The sequence below is a fragment of the Caretta caretta genome, chromosome 20, assembly GCF_965140235.1.
Source record: "Caretta caretta isolate rCarCar2 chromosome 20, rCarCar1.hap1, whole genome shotgun sequence".
Taxonomy (NCBI): domain Eukaryota; kingdom Metazoa; phylum Chordata; order Testudines; family Cheloniidae; genus Caretta; species Caretta caretta.
Window position 1 is genome coordinate 15,863,914 of NC_134225.1, and position 20,957 is coordinate 15,884,870.

General features: G+C 62.1%; 1 protein-coding gene across 2 annotated transcripts; it reads right to left on the minus strand.

Annotated features, from left to right (window-relative positions):
- Nucleotides 1-438: 438 nt before the first annotated feature.
- Nucleotides 439-20,264, minus strand: LOC125629868 (syntaxin-binding protein 2-like). 2 transcript variants are annotated; one of them, XM_075121634.1, is made up of 20 exons: nucleotides 20,186-20,264; nucleotides 19,481-19,546; nucleotides 17,592-17,641; nucleotides 16,556-16,637; nucleotides 15,879-15,955; nucleotides 14,830-14,908; nucleotides 13,991-14,094; nucleotides 12,700-12,848; nucleotides 12,283-12,367; nucleotides 9,234-9,364; nucleotides 8,983-9,090; nucleotides 7,927-7,984; nucleotides 7,353-7,469; nucleotides 6,546-6,626; nucleotides 6,074-6,212; nucleotides 4,646-4,752; nucleotides 4,033-4,122; nucleotides 1,708-1,793; nucleotides 1,145-1,302; nucleotides 439-608 (listed from the first exon to the last, which is right to left on the minus strand). In XM_075121634.1, the coding sequence occupies exons 2-20, from the start codon at nucleotides 19,515-19,517 to the stop codon at nucleotides 529-531; spliced, it is 1,818 nt and encodes a 605-aa protein (XP_074977735.1). In that variant the 5' UTR covers nucleotides 19,518-19,546; nucleotides 20,186-20,264; the 3' UTR covers nucleotides 439-528. The 2 variants fall into 2 exon arrangements, with proteins under 2 accessions (XP_074977735.1, XP_074977736.1); XM_075121635.1 differs by lacking the exons at nucleotides 439-608; nucleotides 1,708-1,793 and having other exon boundaries at nucleotides 1,209-1,302.
- Between the last annotated feature and the right edge of the window lie 693 nt (nucleotides 20,265-20,957).

The following is a 20,957-nucleotide window of genomic DNA, read 5'->3' on the forward strand; positions in this document are numbered from 1 at the left end:
GGAGCCAGGGCTGGGCCAGCACCTCAAGGCGGTGAATGGGGATGATATGGGGGCAGAAGGGGGGGGTCTCTTTAACTCTTTTCAGACTGGACAGACACAGCCTGGGGCTCAGTGGCTGGGTCACACCACCCCCCCCAAAGCCAGATGCTGGAAGCAGCCTCTGTGCGCCCCCCATCGCTGGCAGAGGGGTGACAGGAGGGGGAGGGAAAGGGGCTGTGCTTTGGGTCCCAGGGAGGGGAGGTAGGAATGGCTGAAGCTGGTAGATAATGGAGCCTGACTCTTCTCCTACCCAATCGGGGGCAGGGTGGCCACGGGGCACAAAGGGTAATGGCCCTAGAGGCTGTGCCAGAGGGAGGAAGCCTGGCCTGCCCCCTGCCCGAACAGCCAAGCAGCCTGGGGGTCCTCCCCCCGCCCAAGAACTGACACCGCAGCCAAGAGTAGGGGGGAAGATGCCTTGTTGAGAAGAGCAGGTGGAGCTGGGGGCAGCAAACTGTGGGGGGCAGAGTCTCTGGGGGGAGGGGGCTGCTTCTAGGCCTCCTCGGGGTCCAGCTGGTTGAGGGTTTGGATGTCATCCAGGAAGAGCTTGGGGGTCAGGATGTGACTGGAACCTGGGGGAGAGAGAGGTGGTTGGCAGTGGTGGGCACAGTGAGGCAGGTATGTGGCTGGCATCACCATCACCCCCATCCTTGCAGCTGGACCCTGCTCTAGTGCAGGGGGGGAGGGACTGTCTCCTATCCCCCTTGGCCTGGCACCGCACCCCTCGTGCCGCTGTACCCTGCACAGCCAGGCAAGAATCCATGCGCTGACAGTGTTCCTCACCCTTGGGTCTTCGAGGGGTGTGTGCAGGGGGTGAGCCATATCCCTATGGGAGTTACTGGGGGTGTCTGACTGGGGCCCCACACATGGTCCCTGGGCAATGAGAGGCCTGGGGAGACAGAGGCCAGGAGATCAGGCGGCTAGATACAGGCCATGTGGGGCAAGCACATCTGTTCCCAGGCCCCTGGGTGTGGGAGGACAGAGGGTAGCATGGGAGCCCTGTGGGTGCTGGGCAGGCAGTTCTAGGGTCTCCCCCTCCCAGGGGGTCCCAACTCTCCCTGACCTGGGCATTCCAGCCGCCCTTTCCCCCAGGACTCGCCCCACTCACCGATCACCACCTCCCACTTGCCCTTGATGGCCGGGGTCACTTCGTAGGCACAGCGCATCTCAGACATGGACACCCCACCCAGCACGTAAATGATGAGGCGCGGGCCCGTCCGGTACTCGGCCGCTGGCTTGTTCTTGTGCCAATGCCTAAAGCGGGCGCTGGGGGGAGAGAGGGGCAGTGTGGATACCAGGGGCTCGCTGAGGGAATGCCAGATGGAAGGGCAGGGCCTGGAGGAGGCTGCGGGGCAGGCCCTGCCCAAGGGAGTGGGACAGGAGTCCCAAAGCAGGCAAGAGGGAGTAGGGGAGGGTGGCACCTGCGCTGGGCTGGGGGTCTGTCTAAAGCTCGGCCAGTCCCTTTCCTCCATCCTGGGCCCTGGTGTGTTGAGGGACTGCTGGGGCGCGGGGGACATGGTAAGAGGGTTCCAGGGCTCCAGGCTCTTGGACATCCCCTCCCCCGTAGAGGGCAGGGTCCTGACCACACACTCCCAGGCACAGAGGCTCCTACACTCTGGGGTGTGTGTGTCAGGGCTCTGCCACCCACAGCCCAGCCAGGCTCAGCCTTACCTGACAGCAGCCTGGGAGCTGGTGGTAGGGACCGGGTCCGACAAAAAGGGCCACAGATTCTTGTCCAGTTTGTCCTCAATGATGTCCTGGCAGGGGGTGGGGGGGTGGGGGGAGGACAGATCAGCAGGGGCCAAGCAGCAGGAACCTTGGATCTGGTGGCCAAGCCAGGCCCCATTGGGGTGGAGGGGCTGGGACGGCTCCTCACTGAATGATTGACAGTCCCTGGGGGGAGCAGCCTGGGGCCCCCTTTCCAGGGGGGGGCATGGGGAGCCAGCAAAGAACACGCTGACTCCTCCAGTGATGCCCCCCCATCTCCCCACATCCCCCTCAGCTGCTCAGTGCCCTGCTGTGAACTCCCCACCCATCCACCGTTATGAGGAGGGCGGAGACCTCCTGCAGCCAGATCCAGGGCCCCTCATTTGGGGGGTGGAGGGAGAGAGGCAGGGGGCTGCCCTCAGTGCCCCTTTCCTGCTGCGGGCAGATCCAGGCCCTGCCTCTTGCTCCATGAGGTGTGTCCCAGGCACGCAGGGGGCCCAGGATATGATACATCCTAATGCCACATAATAGGGGCTTTTACATTAGTCTGCTGCATTGACTTGTACAGGGAAGCTTAAGGCCTGCCAAGTTGTGGCTGGCGCAGAGAGGGGGCACCCCGATTGGATTAGGTGTGGGATTGAGGCTACCGCAACTGCCTGCCCCAAAATCCCACAGGAGGAATCATCACAACACTGGAACAAGGGCCTGGGAGCCTCCCACCTGTGATCTGCCAGGGACAGGAGCTCCGGTCAGGGGGTTAATTCTTGGCCTGGAGGAGCCCCAAGCCAGTAGGTTGAAGGCAACTTAGTGTGCCCCCCCACCCTCTTGAGGAGTGCCCCACAGGACAGGGCAATGAGGGGCTCAGCCCCCTGCAAGGGTTAGGGGATGGAGTGACCATGTCACCTCTCACAAGCTAAGCAGGTTTGGGCCCAGGCAGTGCTTGGATAGGAAACCTCTAAGGAAAAGCTACTGGGTGCTGGGGGGTGCGAGTGAGTCAGCAGAGTGAGTCAGCAGAGTGACCCCAGTGCGGCGCTAGGGGACGCTGTACTGCAGGGAGCAGGCGGAGGGCTCAGCAGGGGGGCACTCTCCCCTGGCAGTCAGTGTTGACCCCAGTGCGACGCTAGGGGGCGCTGTACTGCAGAGAGCAAGCGGGGCGGGGGTCTGCAGGGGGCGAGACCAGTACTGTGCTGCAGGAGTTCATCCTTTAGATGAGCGTCAAACAGCTGCTCCTCACTGGAGGTTAGGCCAAGGACCCTGCCAGCCATTCAGATTCCAGTGCCAGTCATGACAGTGTGCTGCCTGGATCCCCTGCACTTCCAGCCCCACACACTGATCACCTCCTGCCCTAGACTCTCGGGCAGCGCTGCTGGGCGGCTGTTAAGAGCTGCCTGCCACTCCTTTGGAAGAATTCAGCTCCGGTGAGGGACCGCTGTATAAACCGCCCATGGCCCACCCCAGAGGTGGCAGCATCTCAGCACCGAGTAAGACAACTCCCCTGCACTCGTGTCTATGATTTAAGACCCCTAAGGACGGCAGCAGGAGAGGACTCTCTGATGAGCCCCTCACATGGCTACAGCCCTGCACAGATACAAAAGTGTGGATGTGCATCAGCCCGCGATCCACAAGCCGCCTTTTACCTGTATCCGCATCCTCACCGGCAGCAGCTAGCGAGGTTGGGGAAGGGGTCTCGCAGGGAAGGGGCAGCGTGGAGGGGGCGGGGTCTTGAGGAGAAGGGGCAGTGTGGGGGCAGGGTCTTGAGGAGAAGGGGCAGTTTGGAGGGGGTGGGGGCTTGGGGGAAGGGGTGTCTCATCACGTGCCCTCCTGGGGGGTCACGAGCAACAGTACACAGCAGCAGCAGAGCATGTTGCATCACAGTGGGGTGGAGGGGTGGGGCGCCGGGGCCCCACCCACTCCAATCCCAAATCCTGCTGCCCAGGAGCTGGTGGGGACACTGGTGCTGCTCGAGCTGCTGGACAGGAAGCAGCGTGGCGGAGCGAGTAGGTGCTGGACAGCCCCGACTCCGACCTGTCGCCCAGCCACTGGCTGCGGGCCAGCGGCCCCGAGCGCGCTGCGTCCCCCAGGCTGCCTGAGCCGGACGCCACGGGCCAGGCGCTGCTGGGGAGTAGAGCCCTGCACGGTTGTATCTGCAGCTGATCCACTATCCGCAGAAATGGTGCACAGATATGAAGGGCTCTACACATGGTTGACCCCAAACCAACCCCTCCCCCTTGGGCCCAGCCTGCCAATTGCAACCCCACCCCCAAGGCCAGGAAGCAGATGGCCCGGTACCTCCATGATGTCCTTAAGCATGGGGGTCCAGCGGGAGAGCTGGTAGCTGGATTCCAGCCGCACCTTCCTCTCCGGTCGCAGCTGCCCGCTCTGGGGGAGGAAGGGAGAGGGGGTGAGAGGCAGCAGGGAGGAGGTGCGGGGTGGGAACGGGGGCAGACAGGGAGAGTGCTGCCTACCTGAGTCGCGCCAGCCAGGCTGGCAGGGGAGAGGCAGAGAAAAGAACAGAATGGATCACTGAGCGAGAGAGAGAGAGAGAGAGAGAGGAGGCGAGAGAGACTGATGGGAGAACAATGCTGCTTCCCCCCATTCGCCGCATGGCCACCCCAAGCAGTGGTCACCAGTTCCAGCTCGCTGGCGATCTGAGGTCCTGACTTCCAGTATCCTCTGCAGGGGCAGAAGAAGTCACCCCAGATGGGGAGTAACTCAGGGGTCACCCTCATATGGGGAGGGCGTCACCCCACTGTACAGGGACAGAGGCCACCTCTGTGCTGGGAGTAGGTCACTGCCATAGAGGGGCACCTCCAGGATGGCCTGGGCTCCCCTGTGCAGCACAGAGCTGCCCCCTGGCATGGGTACAGCTGCTGGCCCCTGGCCCCTGGCCCCAGTCCCTTACCCCAGGCGTGAGAGAGATGCCCAGGAACTGCAAGTTGTTGATGATGTCTCTCTGCTGCTGGATGTTGGCATGCTGGATCAGCTTGGTGAGGTTCTCCTTGTCCACACCTGCAAGGGGACAGACAGGTCAGTGCTAGCACCCCGGGACGCACCCACAGCCCAGGCACATGAGTCCGTGGCCCCAGGAGTCCTAGTTCCCCGATCAAATCCTGAGATCCTGCTCTTCCCACCCCTCTCAGAGCTGGGGGTAAACCCAGGAGTCCTGGCTCCCAGCCCCCCTCTAACCCACTAGACCCCACTGCCCTCCCAGAGCTGAGGATAGAACCCAGGAATCCTGGCTCCCAGCACCATCCGCTCTAACCCACTGGACCCCACACAGTTAATGATCGAATTTAGGTTCTTGCTGCTCCTCCCTCAACAGGTTCTCTCGGGCGCTGGGGTCAGGGGTCTCTCTAGTTCCCCCTGGCAGTGCAATGGGAGCCCCCATCCCCCTGATCTGGGCTCCTCCTTCTGCGGCCAGTCAGGTGCAGAGTCAGAGCCAAGGCCTGGCTCTTAAAGGCTGTGAGGCCTTGAGCTGGAGGGAGGGCAACGTGCCCCACCCCTGCCCCCCCAAACCATTTACTGCTGCTTAGTGCAGACGGGGAGGCCTGGCAACTCCACAGCACCCCCTGCCAGGAAACTGGGCAGCCAGGCAGCCAGAGGAGCCCCATGAGGGCACCCTGGCCTGAGCAATGGGCACAGGGGCAGTGCCTGAGCAGGGTTACAGGAAGGGCCCCGGAGCAGGGCCCTGCCCCACCGAGCCAGCATGGGATAGGAACCGATGGGGGAAGAGGGACTGTGCCAAGTGTCAGGGTAAGGGAGGTTCCCCAGGCCCTGGTGAGTTTGGGGAAGGGGCTGGATGCGGCAAGAAGCAGGGAGCTGCTGCAGGGATGACACAAGGGGTGGGCAGGGGACTGGTTGCAGGAGGCTCAAAGACACAACATGGTATCTGAACAGCCTGCAGGAAGGGAGGGAAGTCCCCCCTCCCTGCAGAGAACGGGCTGGGGGGCTGCTCTGGGTGTGTGTATCCATCCTCCCTCCCTCCCTGCAGAGAACGGGCTTGGGGGAGCATGGAGGGCGGACACTGCTCGGAAGACAGTAGCAGGGAGCAAAGGCCGCCAGATCTGACCCCAGATCGGAGCATGGGCGTGGTGCACTGGCAGGCTTTCAGGCACCGAGAGGTGGGCAGAGGGAAGACAGGGCTGTAGAGCCAGGCTGGACACAGGCCCTGGGAAGCGGCTGGCCGGGGGGCGCCCTGCATAGCAGGAGGGCTTGCCAGTCTGAGCAGTGCTATTCCCCACCAGCCCCACAGGCCTGGGCCCCACCTCCAGGAGCACCCCCCTGCAGCAGCAGGCCCCGCAGTGCTCCCCCTGCAGGCCTGTGGCATTACCATTCTTCAGGAAGATGTAGATCAGGATGATGCGGATCTTGTCGTAGGCCTGCACGCTGGGGTCCAGCAGGACAGGCAAGATGATCTTCATGGGGTCCTTGATCTTCTTCCCGTCCACGTCCGTCCCCATAGCCAGGTCCTGGGGGCAGGGGGAAGGGGGCGCACACACAAGGCCCAGGTCAGGCCACTCTGCTTCCTCCCGCCCACGCAGCAGGATGGGAGATGTGACGGCCCCCTGACCCACAGCTCGCCTACCCCGTGCCAGGGCCCCCTCCTCCCTGGGGTCAGCTCCCTCTGGGGTGAGCAACTGGCCCCCAGGGAGTAACCCGAGCCCCATGTCCTCCTGCACCCCTGGTGCTGCATGGAGGGGCTGACCCTGGCTCCAGCGAGCCTGCAGCTCTGAGACCCCTCTCTCCGGGCTGAGTCCATGAGCCAGACTCTGCCCCAAGCCAGGCTCTGCCCACAGACCCACCTGCTCCAAGCTGCACAGCTTCTCCACTGTTCCTTTGAAGTGCTGCATGCAGTGTTCGGCCAGGTTCAGATGCGTGGAGTACTGCGGGGAGAGACCGGGGCACAGGGGGAGTTTACCGTATCACTGGCTGGTCCAGAGCACCTGCACCTCCCAACCCACGAGGAGGGCCCCTCGGCCAGAGGGGCAGCCTCAATTGGCTGTAGAAGCCGAGCATATAGGGATTGTTTTGCCCAGCCACCATATAGGGCTGCCACATAGGGATTGATGTGCAGCCACCTCTGGGGTGGAGCGGGGCAGCGGGAGGGGAGGACCAGAACGAGGGAGCAGCTTCCAAAACAGCCCACGGCTTCTCTATTAGTCACCATGAGGTTGGGGGCTTGGAGACCAGCAGGTGTCGGGGTACCTGTGCCAGTGGCCAGGAGCTTTCTGTTGGCACATGGCTCAGTGGCACCAGGAGTGGCTCCAATAGGCTGGTTTGGAAGCTCACCAAGGCCCTCTCCCGAGAGCTGCAGCAGCAAGGCACGGGCTTTACCCAAGGGCTGCCCTTGGTGGGGCTAACGTGGCAGCTCTGGGCACTGACAGGCAGGCTGCTGCCCATGGTGCCACACAGCACCTGGGGGGAAAATGGCTCTGCCCAACAGGACAGGTCAGCAGCTCTCATCAGGCAGTAAAGCGGAGTGCCACAGAGTGCTCTGCCCCCCAAGAGAGTCCCTACTGTCCCTCACCAGCCCCACAGAGCACCCTGCCCCTCCCATCAGCCCCACTGAATAGCCTGCCCCCTGCCCACTAAAAGCCCAGCCCCGTTACCCTGTTCAGCTCCTTCTGATACTGGGGCATCTTCTTCAGGATCTGGGACAGGTCCTCGATGTTGGCCTGGAGGGAGGCGGTGGTGAGATCCCGGCCGCTCCCAGCGCTTGGAGCCCCCTGCAGGGCAGAGGCAGCAGGGCGGGTCACTCAGGCCATGCGTGGCTGCGGCTTAGGTTAGACCTGCCCTTTCCAGGCCAGCTGGAACGAGACGGGAGCCCCGCAACCCGAGCACCCCTCAAGGTGTAAAGCAGCAGCGGGCCAGGGAGATGCCAGCGTTGGCTCCCTGCAGCTCTCCCTGCGCGGTCCCGATCCTGCTGTCTGACTCCGCCCCGTGGGCCTCTGCCCTCCCCCACTGTGGGGAGCTCCAGAGCTCTGGCTGGCGGGCAGGGGACTCCACATACACCTCTAAGCCCTTTACAGGCAAACCCTGGGAGCAATGGGACAGCCCCCCCGCCCCCGCCAACCCCTCCTGGGGCAGCAGGGAAGCCTCCCCTCCCCATCAGTGGCAGTGGGATGGGTCCCCCTGTCCCTCCGGCCTGAACTCCCCAATCGCTCCCCCCAACCCCTGCCGCACCTTGTCCGTGGTCAGCCTCTTGCTCTCATAGAAGGTGCGCAGCAGCTCCGTCACCTTCCTGCAGCAGGGAGAGGGGTCAGGACGGAGCCAGGCACTGCCTTGGAGGTAGGGGGTACCCTGTCCTATGCTACAGGGGATGGAGCCCCCGCCCCACAGGCACCAGGGTTCTCTGCCTCAAGAGCCTCAGACAGGCTGGGGGAGGCCCTCTTCCTAAGTTACCCCAAGGCAGAGTTCAGTGCACCTCTGGGGGCTCCTGGCACCCTGCTGGGGGGGCCTGGGGGCAGCGGCAGGCCCAGCAGGAGGTCGGTGAGGGACTCACTCAAGGGAGCTGTAAGGTGCATGGGGAGACCCTGGGATCGGGGGAAGACAGTGTCCAGGCGGATCACCAAGAGGAGATGTGGACAGTGGCTCTGGAAGGGAGCGCTCAGGGGTCCTTTGGGGAGAGGGGCTGGGTCCAGGGGGTCTCAGCACTCAGAGAGGAGTATGTCTGAGGGACAAGCTCCAGCACTGGGTGGGAAGGGGAGGGGGGGCCCTGGCACTGTGCAGGAAAGGGGTGTGTTGCGGGGGGTGGGTGTCCCTGCACTGGGTGGGAGAGGAGTGTATCCAAGGGGTAATGGGGTTCCAGCACTGGGTGGGAAGGAAAGGGGAGGGGTGTGTCTGAAGGGGAGGATGAGGGAAGTCCCGGCACTGGAAAAGAGGGGGAGGGGTGTGTCAACGGGGTGGGCTGTCCTGGCACTGGGTGGGAGAGGTGTGTCCAAGGGGAGAGTCCTGGCAGCGGGCGGGGAGGGGAGGGCTGTGCCAAAGTGGGGGTAGGGGGTCCCAGCATTGGGTGGGGAGGGGAGAGGTGTGCCGAAGGTGGGGGGGAGTAGCAAGACCCGGCACTAGGCAGGGCACAGAGGGGTGTGTCCAGGGGTGTCCTGGCATTGGGTGGGGCATGGAGTGGTGTGTCCGGGGGGGGGGATGGGTCCTGGCCCTGGGTGGGGCACGGGGGGGTATGTCCAGTGGATGGGCGGGGCATGGAGGGGTGCGTCAGGGGGCAGGGCCGAGCGCGCTCACTTGGAGACGTCAGCGATGTGCATGTGGCGTAGCTGCACCCAGAGTTCGTCGTCTTCGTCCAGCAGCGCCTCTTTCTCCTGCGAGTCGCTGATACCCGTCGTCTCGTACCTGCAGGGGGGAGATGGGGTCAGGCTGCGGCACCCCTCGCCCGAGCGTGGGGGCTGCGGAGCAGTGCAGGTGCCTGGGCCACATCCCCCCCAGCCCGCCTGAGGAGGGGTGCGGGGCGCCCCCTGCTGGCAGCCAGGCCCTACTTGTAGGTGTCTTTCTCGATGCTGAGCAGGTCGTAGGCCATGGCCTGGTAGGTGAGCTCGTGCAGCAGTGGGGACACCAGATCGAAGCTTCGGTCCACGATCAGCAGCTGAGAACGGGCTTTGTCGGGGCCCTGGGGCAAAGGAGAGAGAAACCCGTCACCTCCTGCTCTGGCAGAGGGTTCCTGGCCTGGCTTACATGGCACAATCCAATGGGCCCTGGTGGCCTGAAACTTCACTACCCACCCTCTCTGTGGCCCAGCCCCCAACCCCAGGGGGAAGCCAAGAGACACCCCCCAAGCTAGCTGGGACGTGCCCTGGGGTCCTGCCCTGACCAGCTGCACTGCAACGCCCCCTGCGGGGACGGGCTACCTGCCCCTCATGCAAATAGCAATGCCTCCCTCCCCCAAGCATGCTCTCTGCTCGTGCCTCTCCACCAACGGGAGCATGCCCCTTACAAGGCAGCTCCCTGACTGCCCCCTGCTCCATATGCTGTGTGGGGACGGGGGGAACTACACCAGAAGGGCCTGGCTAGTCTATCATTAACCAACACCAGGCCCAGAGACTCTTTGATACAAGGTCCCAGAGGGGGACGACAGGACATTATCCCTATGCCCCACCTTGCATCTGAGCTGGGACCCCATATGAAGCTCTAGCTCCCCAGTCCCAACCTGTGTGGCCCCCCAGCATCCAGTTGGACAGAGACCACTCAAATGGTCAGCATCTCAGACCCACATCATGGGGGGGCTGGCCCAGCACCCGCTTCCTGCCTGATCAGCATGCACTGCCCTCTTTGCGCAGCAGGTGGCGATAGGAGACCAGCCCTGCGCTCTCATGGCAGACGGCTCTGAAACCGGCTCCAGCAGCCCCAGTGGAACCCAAGCCCACCCAGGAGCACCTCGGCAAGGGGCTGCGTCTGCTCTTTGCTGGGTAGCACAGACAGTCAGGGGTGGGTGGGGTGGGGACGTACAGCCCCTGATGCTATCCCAACTGTCCCACCTCACTACGTGGCCCGATTTTCAGCCACGCTCGGGAGCAGAACGTCGGACCGGCCACCACCCATCCGCCTGGCAGGTCTCCACAGCCTCTGGGTAAATGGGTTGAGGCTGACGGGGGAGCGCCTCTCTTGGAGGAGTATCTGGCCCCCACCACTGTAGCACTATCATTGCTGCATCCTGCCCCCCCATGCACGTGGGGCTGGGCAGGGCTGTCACCCCATTGCAGAGGGGGATGGAGGCCCAGAGGGGCTGGGTGACTCACCCAAGGTCACACAGGGAGTCTGTGGCAGAGCAGGGACATGAACCCAGAGCTGGCACCATCATTCCCCTCTAGCCCTACCCAGCCTGGATGGGTTGCTATGCTCAGCCCCCGCCCCCACCCCCCACGGGACTCTGCTCACACCCTTTGCCAGTTCGGCTCTGCTGGAGGGATCCCCGAGTGCAGATGGGGGCTGGCGTAACCACCGGGTCACCCCACCCTGCCCAGAGCAGAGGGGTGGTTAGTGCACTGGTGGGTGCCACAGCACTGCCTGTCCCAGCTACCCCTCAGGGCTGGCAGCTGGGAAACATCAAAGCAAGAGGGACTAGTGCAGACAAGGCCCCAGGGTGCCGGGACTGCGGGCTGGGTGGCTTTGGAGACCAGAACAGTTGGGTTTCTTAGGCACCTGGACCCCAGCCTGGGCAGCCCAGCCCACTGAAGGTTAAAGCAAGAGGCCGTTCTGGTCAGCCCAGAGCCTGGCCGAGCTGCAGAGAAACCTGTTTTCAGCTCCGGGTCTCTCACTCGGGGCCTGTCTACATGTAAACCACTTCAGCTGCTCCGCTTCAGTGACTCCGCCTTTCCCATACCCCCAAGCGACGCAGTGGCACCGACCCAATTGCCTCGTGTAGACCAGGCCTCGGCCTGACCTTGATCAGTTCTCAGGCGAGAGCTCCCAGCTTCCCGCACTCATCCCCCAGCTCAAACCTTCCAACCCTGTGTTCTCGAGCTGGGGGCCCTGCTCCAATTCCCTGCTGGGAGCATCCAGCCAGGAGCCATTGGAGCCGGCACGGTCTTTCTGGCCCCCAGGCTGATCTGTGTTGGATTCTCTTCATTTCACCAAGACAGGGAGGTGACACCCCCCACCCCCGGCATGACTCTTACCTTCCCCAAGAATCCTTCCCCTTCACCCCCTGCCAGAGAAGCCAGGAAATATATAGGGAAACTGAGGCACGCATCAGATTCATAAAAGATATTACAAACATTCCCAGTTGGTCACAGGTGCACAGTCTCCCAGCAGCTCAGCAAAGGCTGGAAGCAAGAGCAGAGGCAACAGGAGGGAGAGATCTGGGCAGGCCTTGGATTTTACATCACTTTGCTTCTCCTAGGGGGGTAGGAGCTACTGGGTTTCCCGTGTGAGAATCCAGGGCAGGGTGGGTTTGCAGCTCCCCTCTGCTGGGGGTGGGACGGGGATGGCAGGAGCTAGGGGAAGCCCACAGGCCAGGGCTGACTTGTGGCTAAGGCTTGGGAGAGCTGGGTTCTATTCCTGCTCTGGCAGACTCCCTGTATGCCTCAGTTTCCCATCTGTAACACAGGCCACCCTGCCTCCCCTGGGAGGCTGAATTCATTAGTGAGATTCTGATACCATGGTGATGAGTGTAGGAGCACACACAGACAGGAGTGTCCAGGTGTGGAAGAGGCTCTGTGTGTGAAGCTTAGTTCTCTGACCGAACTGCCCTGTTTATAAACAGAGAGATTGTGCTGGGCACACACTTCCCCAGTTGGTGCCTCAGTTTCCCCATCTATACAGAGGGGATAAGGACACTAGCCTTTGTAGAGCACTTTGAGATCTGCCCACAGCCAGTGTTAGAGAAGGACTGGGGCCATTAGTCCAGCCACACAGGGAATGCTATTGTTCTGCCAACCCCTCAGGATCTCCAAGGGTGTCTAGACCCCACCCCTCCCCCCGCCAGGATCTCCAAGCAGGTTCTAAATCACTCCTCCTTCCTTCTACTTCTCATGTGCTCCCCCGTGGCTCTGTCCCATGGCAAGGGTGTGGCCGACACAGCTCGCTCACCTCTCCCATGCTGGGCTCGTATGCCTTGAACGCCTTGAGTTTGGCCAGCACAGCGTGCGCCAAGTGGAAGTTATCTTCATGGTCCCTGCAGCAAAGACAAACCCTGTGGGTCAGAAACAGCTCCTCCCCGAGGGGCACACGCACTTCCTGTAGGAGGTAACCAGGTACCCTCGCCCTTTGGGCACACTCACTTCCTGTAAAGGATGGCTGGGTACTTCTCCATGGCTCACTCACTTCCTATAGGGGATAGCTGGGTACCCCTTCCCCTGGGCACACTCACTTCCTGTAACAGATGGCCAGGTACCCTTCTCCCTCTGGGCACGCTCACTTCCTGTAGAGGATGGCTGGGTACTTCTCCATGGCTCACTCACTTCCTATAGGGGATAGCTGGGTACCCCTTCCCCTGGGCACACTCACTTCCTGTAGCGGATGGCTGGATACTCCTCCAGGGTTTCACACAATGTGGCAATCTGCTCTGCCAGCATCTCCAGCTGCTTGTTCTTTTGAAAAAAGCGGTGGGGGCTGAACCAGTTGTGGAAGGTCTTTGGCTTGTCCAGGGAGTACACCTTGGGGACGGGGGAGAGCAGAGATCAGACCCTGGTGCCAACTGCTTGCAGCCAGGCCAGCTGTGTCCCATACCGCGCCCCTAAGATGCGCTGTTGGATCAGGCCAGCCTGGTGTAGCTGTAGTGAGCCCCTAGTGAGGGAGAGATCCCTTTGCCAGTGCCACTCCTGTTGTGGTAGAGGGATAGCGAGCCAGAGATTCATGCACCAGCCTGGGATGAAGATGCCCCAGGTTCAGGTCCTTACTTGGCTGCAGACCCCCAGGTGCCCTCAATGTTGGGGGAGGGGGCTTGGCGACGCTTCTAGTCTGGCGAAAGCCCCAGCATAGCCACGGGCAAACCCGGCATCAAGGCGTGTCTGCCGCTGTCGCTTATTTCACTGGCCGAACAGAACGAGCCATTGGGACAAACGTGCTTGGACGCCAATAAACAGTATCGACCCATGAAGGGTTTGCTGGCGCAACGGGACAGGTGAGCCAGCAAAGCCTCCTGACGGACACTCAGCTTATACCAGCCAAAGCTTCTCTTGGCACAGCTGGCACCGGTACCCCAGATGAAATCAGCTAGAGTGGCGAAAGGACTGCTTTGCCAGCGTAGCGGCATCTACCCAGGGGCTCTGCCACCACAGCTGCATCAGTTACAGGGGGGATTTTTTCTCTCATGTCCCTGTAACAAACCCATACCAACAAAGCTTTTGTGTGTAGACCAGGCTCATGTCTCTCTGTGCCTCAGTTTCCCCATCAATGCAATGGGGCTGACACCACAGTCCTGCCCCTCGGGGCAGGAGGGGGGAAATCCACTGATGACACAAGGAGGGGATGGGGTGGTTGGGTAAAGGGCAGGCGTGTGGAGTATCGGGCTGTCTTGCAGGCCTAGTATAAACCATCAGTAAGAGCTGGTAAAGCCAGGGAGGCAGGGCCCTCCTCCCCCATACATCTACCATCCCCACCAGGTGCAAGCCAGCGATTCCACCTCTCACAGGGTGTGAGCAGCCAGCTAGTCCCTGCTGTCCTGTGCTGGCGTCAAACCCGGGGCCCTAGAAGGGAAAGATTCCCCCGCCAAGCCACATGAAACAATAAGGGTGTGGTGTTGTACGTCACCATCCGCCCCGCGGACCTGCTCCTCCAAAGCCCGGCCACCCCTCACCTGGCTCTCATAGGGCAGGAAGGCCATGTTGATCTCCTTGAGGGTTTTGATGACCTTGGTGATCCGTGACTTCCTCAGCTCCTTGAACAGAGGCTCAGGACAGGCTGCAAGGCAGAGGCAGTGGGTGGGAGTGACAGGCACAGGGCTCAGGACCCCCAGCACAGCGCCAGCCCCCACGGACGGGGCCAGGACGGGCACAGCAGGGGCAGTAGTGCTGCACGCTTGTGGGGAACCTGGGCAAGCCAGCAGGGCCACACAGGAGTCAACGATGAGTCCAGCCCCCCCGAACCAGAGTCATGCCGGGTTCTCGCCTTCTGCAGCATCAGCAGCGAGGGGGAGCCACAATCTCTCCGATGCAGCCCCTATCTCACACCCTGCCCTCAGCCCGCCCGCAGGGCTGAGTGACCGGAGTGTACAACTCAGGATGATGCACAAGGAGGAACGGGGACTTGGGTTCCCCCTGCCGCTGTAATGGGGAGAAGCAGATATGACCCTGACACACTGGGTATTCTGGTGGTGTCCCATCCCCCCACCGAGTTGGGACTGATGGAGCAATGCATGCTGGGAATGGTAGCAAGAGGCCGCCTTTCTGGGCACACGCTGCGGGTGTCTGTGAGCCGTGCTGGCTGGAGGCAGGCCCGTGGGGGAGAAGGGGGGGGAAGGGATAGGTGGGGTCATTCAGTCTGGCCTGCTGGGGCTGCATCCCCCTGCAGGAGGGCAGAGCATAATCAGGGTGCTGCGCACTGGCCTGCCGGCAGAGAGAGACCCCCCACACACAGGCTCCAGTGTGCTGCTGCCCAGGCTCCCAGCTGGGGGATCCCCGGACCCCCAATACTCACGGCTGAGGAAGAAGACGTGAGCTGCCTTGTAGTTGAAGGTGGGGGTGCCCTGGAAGTCATTGATCAAAGCCTGCACGGACTGCAAAGCGGAGAGAGGGGCGTTGTCAGCACTTGCCGAGGCCCCTCCCTGCTGCTCAAATGGCCCAGCCCATGCCCAGGCCCTGGGGACTCAGGGCCTAGCATGATGCCATCGGGAGGTGGGCTGGTTTTCACCCCCCTGGCTCTGGGCTCCCTCCCTGCCTGGAGCAGGGCTTGTGCCCATGTGCCCGGGACATCCTCAGGGCCCAGCCACATCTCTTGCTGGCACAGAAGTGTCCATGCCCGGCCACAGATGAGGCCTGGCATTGCCTTGCTGCTGAACTAAGTGGGCTCTGAGCAGTGTCCAGGGAACAGCCGGCCGAGCAGCAATCCCAGGCAACTACCATCAGGGCCCCCTCCCTCCCCGGGCGCCATGCTGGGCACCTGCAGCTTCGCCACGCCAGCTAGCCTGGCAGGGTGTTTGGAACCTGTTCAGACCCCTCGACCGGCCATTGTGACAGGTGAGAACCTGGCTGCCCTGTCCCAAGCCCCAGGCCCCAGCTCGCAGTCCTCTCCTACAGCGCTCCCTCCGCGGGCAGCCCCTGCGGGTTCTGGGCTTCACCCTGCTCTGCCAGCGCCCCCTGCCCCTGGTCTCCCTCCACTCACCTCGCTGCTGCAGATGCAGGAGCCTCCTCCCCAACAGCCCCTGCTCCCTGAGCCTCTGCCTCAGCGAGTCTCCTTCGCTTTGAGTCTCAGCTGAGGTCGCCTCTCTCCACCTGCTGCACCTGCCCATCCAACCCCCACAGGACTGCACTGTGGAGAGGTCTGGGGGACAGTCTGTGCCTCACGTGGCAAAGAACATGAAGCCCAGCTCTGGGGAAGCAGCCTCTTGGGGAGCCCTGACTGGCCCCATTCCCATCCTGACGTTGTGCTGCGCATCCCCCCGGACAGCGCCACCTCCAGGCAGCACTAGGAGCTGTCCCGGGGTCTCCCCTGCTCCCCATCCAGTTGCCCCAGGCCCGAGCTCCTACCTCCTCCACTGGGCTGAGCAGGTAGACGGCCTCCAGGCTGGGGATTGGCTCCCGGCACTTGTTAATATCTTCCACAACTAGGAGAGAGCAGACACTGGGCGCGGGTCAGTGTGTCCTAGCCACCCGCCCCAGCCGCTCTCCACCAGGATGTGGGGAGGGGAAGCCAAGGGGCACAGTGATGTTCGCTGGCAGCAGGCCGGGGCGTTCCAGAGGCGACAATGCAGCAGCCGCTTCGATGTGGGGCCGTGGGCTGCGATGCTGCCACAGTATGGAGCAGGGAAGGAATGGCCCTCTGTACTGTGCTGGAGGCACCCCGCTAGAGTGCTGGCTCAGCTCTGTGCCCCTCAACCCCAAGGGCTCCTCCACCCTAAAGCAGGGAGCCAGCATTCGCCCTCCCCAGCCAGGTCCCTGCCCACAGCATTGGGGAGGAGCAGCGAGGAGTTAGCGGGAGTCTGAGAAAAGCGGTGAAGAGGCTCCACGGGCTGAAAGTGCCGGGCTAAGGGAACTAGACCTGGCTGGGAAGGTACCGATAGCAAGGAGGGCGTCTAGGGGGCTGCAAAGCGGGGAAACTAGATGCAAACGTGAATGTAGACAAGTCAACTCCCTGACTGTGAGGTGTATCCAATGGGGAGGTGAGCCCTGGCGGGGGGAGCAGACGGGAGGGAGGGGCCACTCACGTGTGATGCCTTCGTCTACGATGTCGGACATCGTGCAGCATGATGAGAGGATGCGCGTGCTGGGGTGGTCCATGATCAGCACCTGGGGTAGCGAGAGGGGAGCGCTCCACTTCGGATGAACTAGTCACTGCCCTGAGCCCAGCTGCCCACCATCATCATCCACAGCACAGCCAAGGGAGCAGAGCGACTGCTAATGGCAGAGCCCTTCCACAGCCCTTTCACAGCAGAGCAGCAGGGCCGGTACCAAGTCTGCACTTTGCTGAGCTGACCGTGCTAAGGACTGCGTGAGGAGCTACAGGGAGAGCGGCTCCGAGCAGAGTGGCTGGTACGAGATGTAGGAGACAAACCTGGGACACCCGGCCATTCAGAATGGTTCCATCCTCCTAGACTGGAGATCAGCCTCTTCGCCCAGGTGACAGGGTGAGTGCAAGAGGCAGGGACAGAACAGGAGTCCTAGCTCCCAGTCCCCTGCTCCGATCCACCAGATATCCGCTCCCCAGCCCTCGGACAGAACCAGGATCAGGGCACAGAGAAATGGAACGAGGGGAGTCTCCGTGTTCCCCTAGGAAAGCCCTGTAGGCCATTGGCCCAACATCTCCACCACCTTCCTGCCGTGCCGAATGCTCCCTCTGCCGCACCGGCCTAACCCGCTGCTCCACATCCCCCAGCCCAGTCCATGCCGGGGGCTCAATAACCTGCCTGCCCAATGGTGCATACTGCCCCCATGCTTGGCACTCTCCTGCTCCTCCTCCCACCCAGGCTGATTCACTGGTCCCAGTGGTCTGATCCGGTGTGTGTGTGTGGGGGGAGATATGGGGCTAGCTGGACAAGCTGGGTCTGATCCAGCACAGTGGGAAGGCAGACATACCCAAGCCTAGCTGGGGACGGATGATGGGCTAGACAGAGCAGGGATCTGATCCAGCCTGGAAAAGCTCAGGTTCCTAATGAATCTCAAGAGGCTGGAGGGAAGGAGCATGATATATGGATACAGCATATCCCCAGGGGGACACCAGGGCAACAGGTTAGGCCTGCTTACCTTCCATTCTCTTTCCTTCTTCACGCTGTGAAGGACAACGCTGAGGATCTCTGCGAGTGAAAGAGATGAGGATCAGTGGTGGGGCTCGGATGGGACGGCTGTGCCCTGAGCCAGGACCCACTGGCTGGTGGAAGGACCCCTCGGGGAAGTGGCTCAGAGGCTGCTTTCAGGCCAGCTAGCGATGTGCTCCTAGCCGAGCCCCCAGTCGGCGATCGTGGTGGGGTGACAGGCTAGATGGGCCATGGGTCTGATCCCCCTTCCTTTCTGCCAGGCTGGATACGAGCACAGCTGAACTAAGGATCTGGCCCCGTGCAGCAAGAGAACAGATCCTGTCCAGCACCTCTTGACTGGAGGGGATCCAGGGACCCTCTACAGTGTGTGGGGGACAACAACACAACAAAGACTTCAAATCCTGAGTCCTGCACATAGAACCCCTCCAAGGCATGCCCCGCTCAGAGAACTGCCGGCCTGTCTCCTGGGCACCTTCCACGGCCCAGCTAAGCAATTAGATAGTCAGCTCTTTGGGCCAAGCACCATCTTTTTGTTGTGCCCAGCATAATGGTACCCTGACCCATGACTGGCGCTCCTGGGCACTACCGTAATACACCTAATGAATAATGTACAACGCCTTGCAAAATGGGGCCTTGGTCCATGACTGGGGCTCCTGGGTGCTACCATAATACATCTGTTTGTTTTACCCCTACGAAGCACCTGATTCTGGCTGGCCCCGTAGGGCAATAGCCCCACGACCCTGACCTGTGCTCTCACTCTCACTCCCACTCCCGGTAGCTGGTGTGCATGAGTGCACTGCCCAACACACTATGTTTCCACCATAACTCAAGCAATGCCTCTCCCTACCCCACCTCTAGCCCATCAGGACTTGGCTGCTCGGTCCTAATGAGGCTCCAGGGGCTATTCTGCACCAGGACGCGCTGGCCTCCCTGCTGCTTTCCTGCAGTTCCTTTACACCTGTGGCATGCGGACGCCCCGTTCACCGGGGCACGTGGAGCTCTAGTGCAAGGTAAGGGGCCGGCAGCACAGCCTGGATCCAGACATGGTGAAGGCAGACATGAACCTGCTTTCTCCACGCAACTCCGCCCAGGCATTTCGACCCTGAACTGCAGTTACAGCTCCCCACGCCAGCCCTGGGCTGCCCCCACCAGCTGTGCCAGTGCCCCTCACTACTGACTGGAGCCCCTGCAATCCCAGCCCTTTCCTCCCCCCCCATTCCCAGCTCTGCCAGTGCCCCTCACTCCTGTCCGCAGCCCTCTGCTATGCCAGCCCTGGTCTGTCCCCCACCAGCTCTGCCTCACTCCTGACCCGCAGCTATTGCAGTCCTGGGTTCCCCGCCTCACGGCTCTGCAGATGCCCCTCACTCTTGTCCGCAGCCTTCTGCTATTCCAGCCCTTTGCTCCCCCCCGATTCCCAGCTCTGCCAGTGCCCCTCACTCCTGTCCGCAGCCCCCTGCTATGGCAGCCTTGGGCTACCACCCACTCCCAGCTCCGCCGGTGCTCCTCACTCCTGACCCGCAGCTATTCCAGTCCTGGGAAGTTTCGCCTAGTGCACAAAATATCCTTGCACCGGCCCTGGTGGGAGTCATCCTGATGGAAAGAGATGACGACGATGACGCCCCCCCAAAGTGCAGCTCCTATGGGAGGGGGCAGCCCTTGGGGGTGGGGCAGACAGCCTCCTCCCCTTCCTGGTGTATGACAGGCAGGCGGGGGGGAGCTCTCTGCTCCGACTGACTCCTAATCCTCCCCAAGGGTGAGACACCCCCAGGAGCGCCCCTCCCAGGGCCCCCCAACTGGGCCCTGCCCCCCCAGACCCACACCCAACCAGACCCTGCCCCCGACCGGCTCCGCACTCAGACCCCCTGGCTCCGCACTCACTCTTGCGCACCACCGCCTTCAGCCCGGACGGGGCCATTTCTGCCTCTTGCCACGTCCCCTTGAGCCCTATGGGTAGAAGTGGGACTCAGCTGTGTGCGGGGTGGGGCTGGAGTCAGGACTCCTGGGTTCTGCCCCGGCTCTGCTCCTGACTTTGGGCATGCCCTGGCCTCTCCCTGCCTTGCTCTGGGGAGTGTCTGTGACGCTGGGCGACAGCCCCTAGCGACGCTGAAATCAGTCACTGGTGGACGGGCCCGGCCCCCCCTAGTGTCACTGATGGACGGGCCCAGCCCCCCCAGTGACTGATTTCAGTATAAAGCAACTGGGGTGCTGGCGGGTCGATGTCTGCAAGGCTGAAGACGGCCGAACGCCGCAGCCCCCCACTTCTGGCGCTGCGAGGGCTGGGCCTGGGCACCAAGGGGCAGGCGACCGGTGACAGGGCCACACAGGTCCCCACTGAACCCCCACCTGGTCATGTGGGGCGCAGAGGGAGGCGGGGGCCTCGGGCAGGGTTAAAGCGAGGACTGGGTTGGGGTAGTGGGGCCTCAGCCCACTCCAGTCAGGGCCCCCCACTGAGCTGCAAGTCCCCCCTCCAACCAGTGTCCCCCCCCAGCAGTGCCCCTCGCCCCCCCTCCACGCACCTCCCCCCTCGGTCAGGCCCCTCGCCCACCTCCACCCAGCCCCCCTCAGCCAGGCCCCGTGTTGTACCCAGGAACAGGAGCAGGTCGAATGGAGCGAACGGCCTCTGCCCGTCTCGCCCCGTCGGGAATGGCGTCCTTCAGCGCTGCCGGGGGCGGGGAGGGCCGGAGGGAACGGACTGTACCACTGCTCAGCCAGTCCCGGCCCCTCCTGCACGGAGTGGCGGGAAAACATGGTACAGTCCCAGCCGGGGTGGAAACAGTCTGAGGTAAAATTGTCCTGGGAGCTGCCAATGGCGGGAAAAACCGGTTGGATCCAGTTATGACTGGGCCATGATCACCGTAAACAACAAGATGGCGGTCACAAGATGGCCGTTCAGACGCCATCTTGGATTGCTGCTCTGTCTTCACAAACTCCATATTGAATTTAATATACACATATTTTAACAGACTATAATCCTATAACAAAACACACCCAACAGTGTACAGAGCAGTATAAACAAGTCATTGTCTGTATGACATTTTAGTTTGTCCTGACTTCGCTAAAGCTTTTTGTGTAGCCTGTTGGTGTACCCCCTGGAAGTCCTCTGCGTACCCCCAGGGGCACCCGTAACCCTGGTTGAGAACCACTGGGTTAGAGAAATGTGTGTGTGTGTGTGTGTGTGTGTGTGTGTCTAGGAATCAGGACTCCTGGGGTCTATCCTGACTGCGAGCGGAGTGGGGTCTAATGGTCAGAGCAGAGAGCTGGCAGGTAGGATTCCTGGGTTCTAGTCCAGGCTATGCAATTGATTCATTCTGTGACATGGTTCGTTCTGCCTTGTCCTCCTGTGACATGTGGAGCG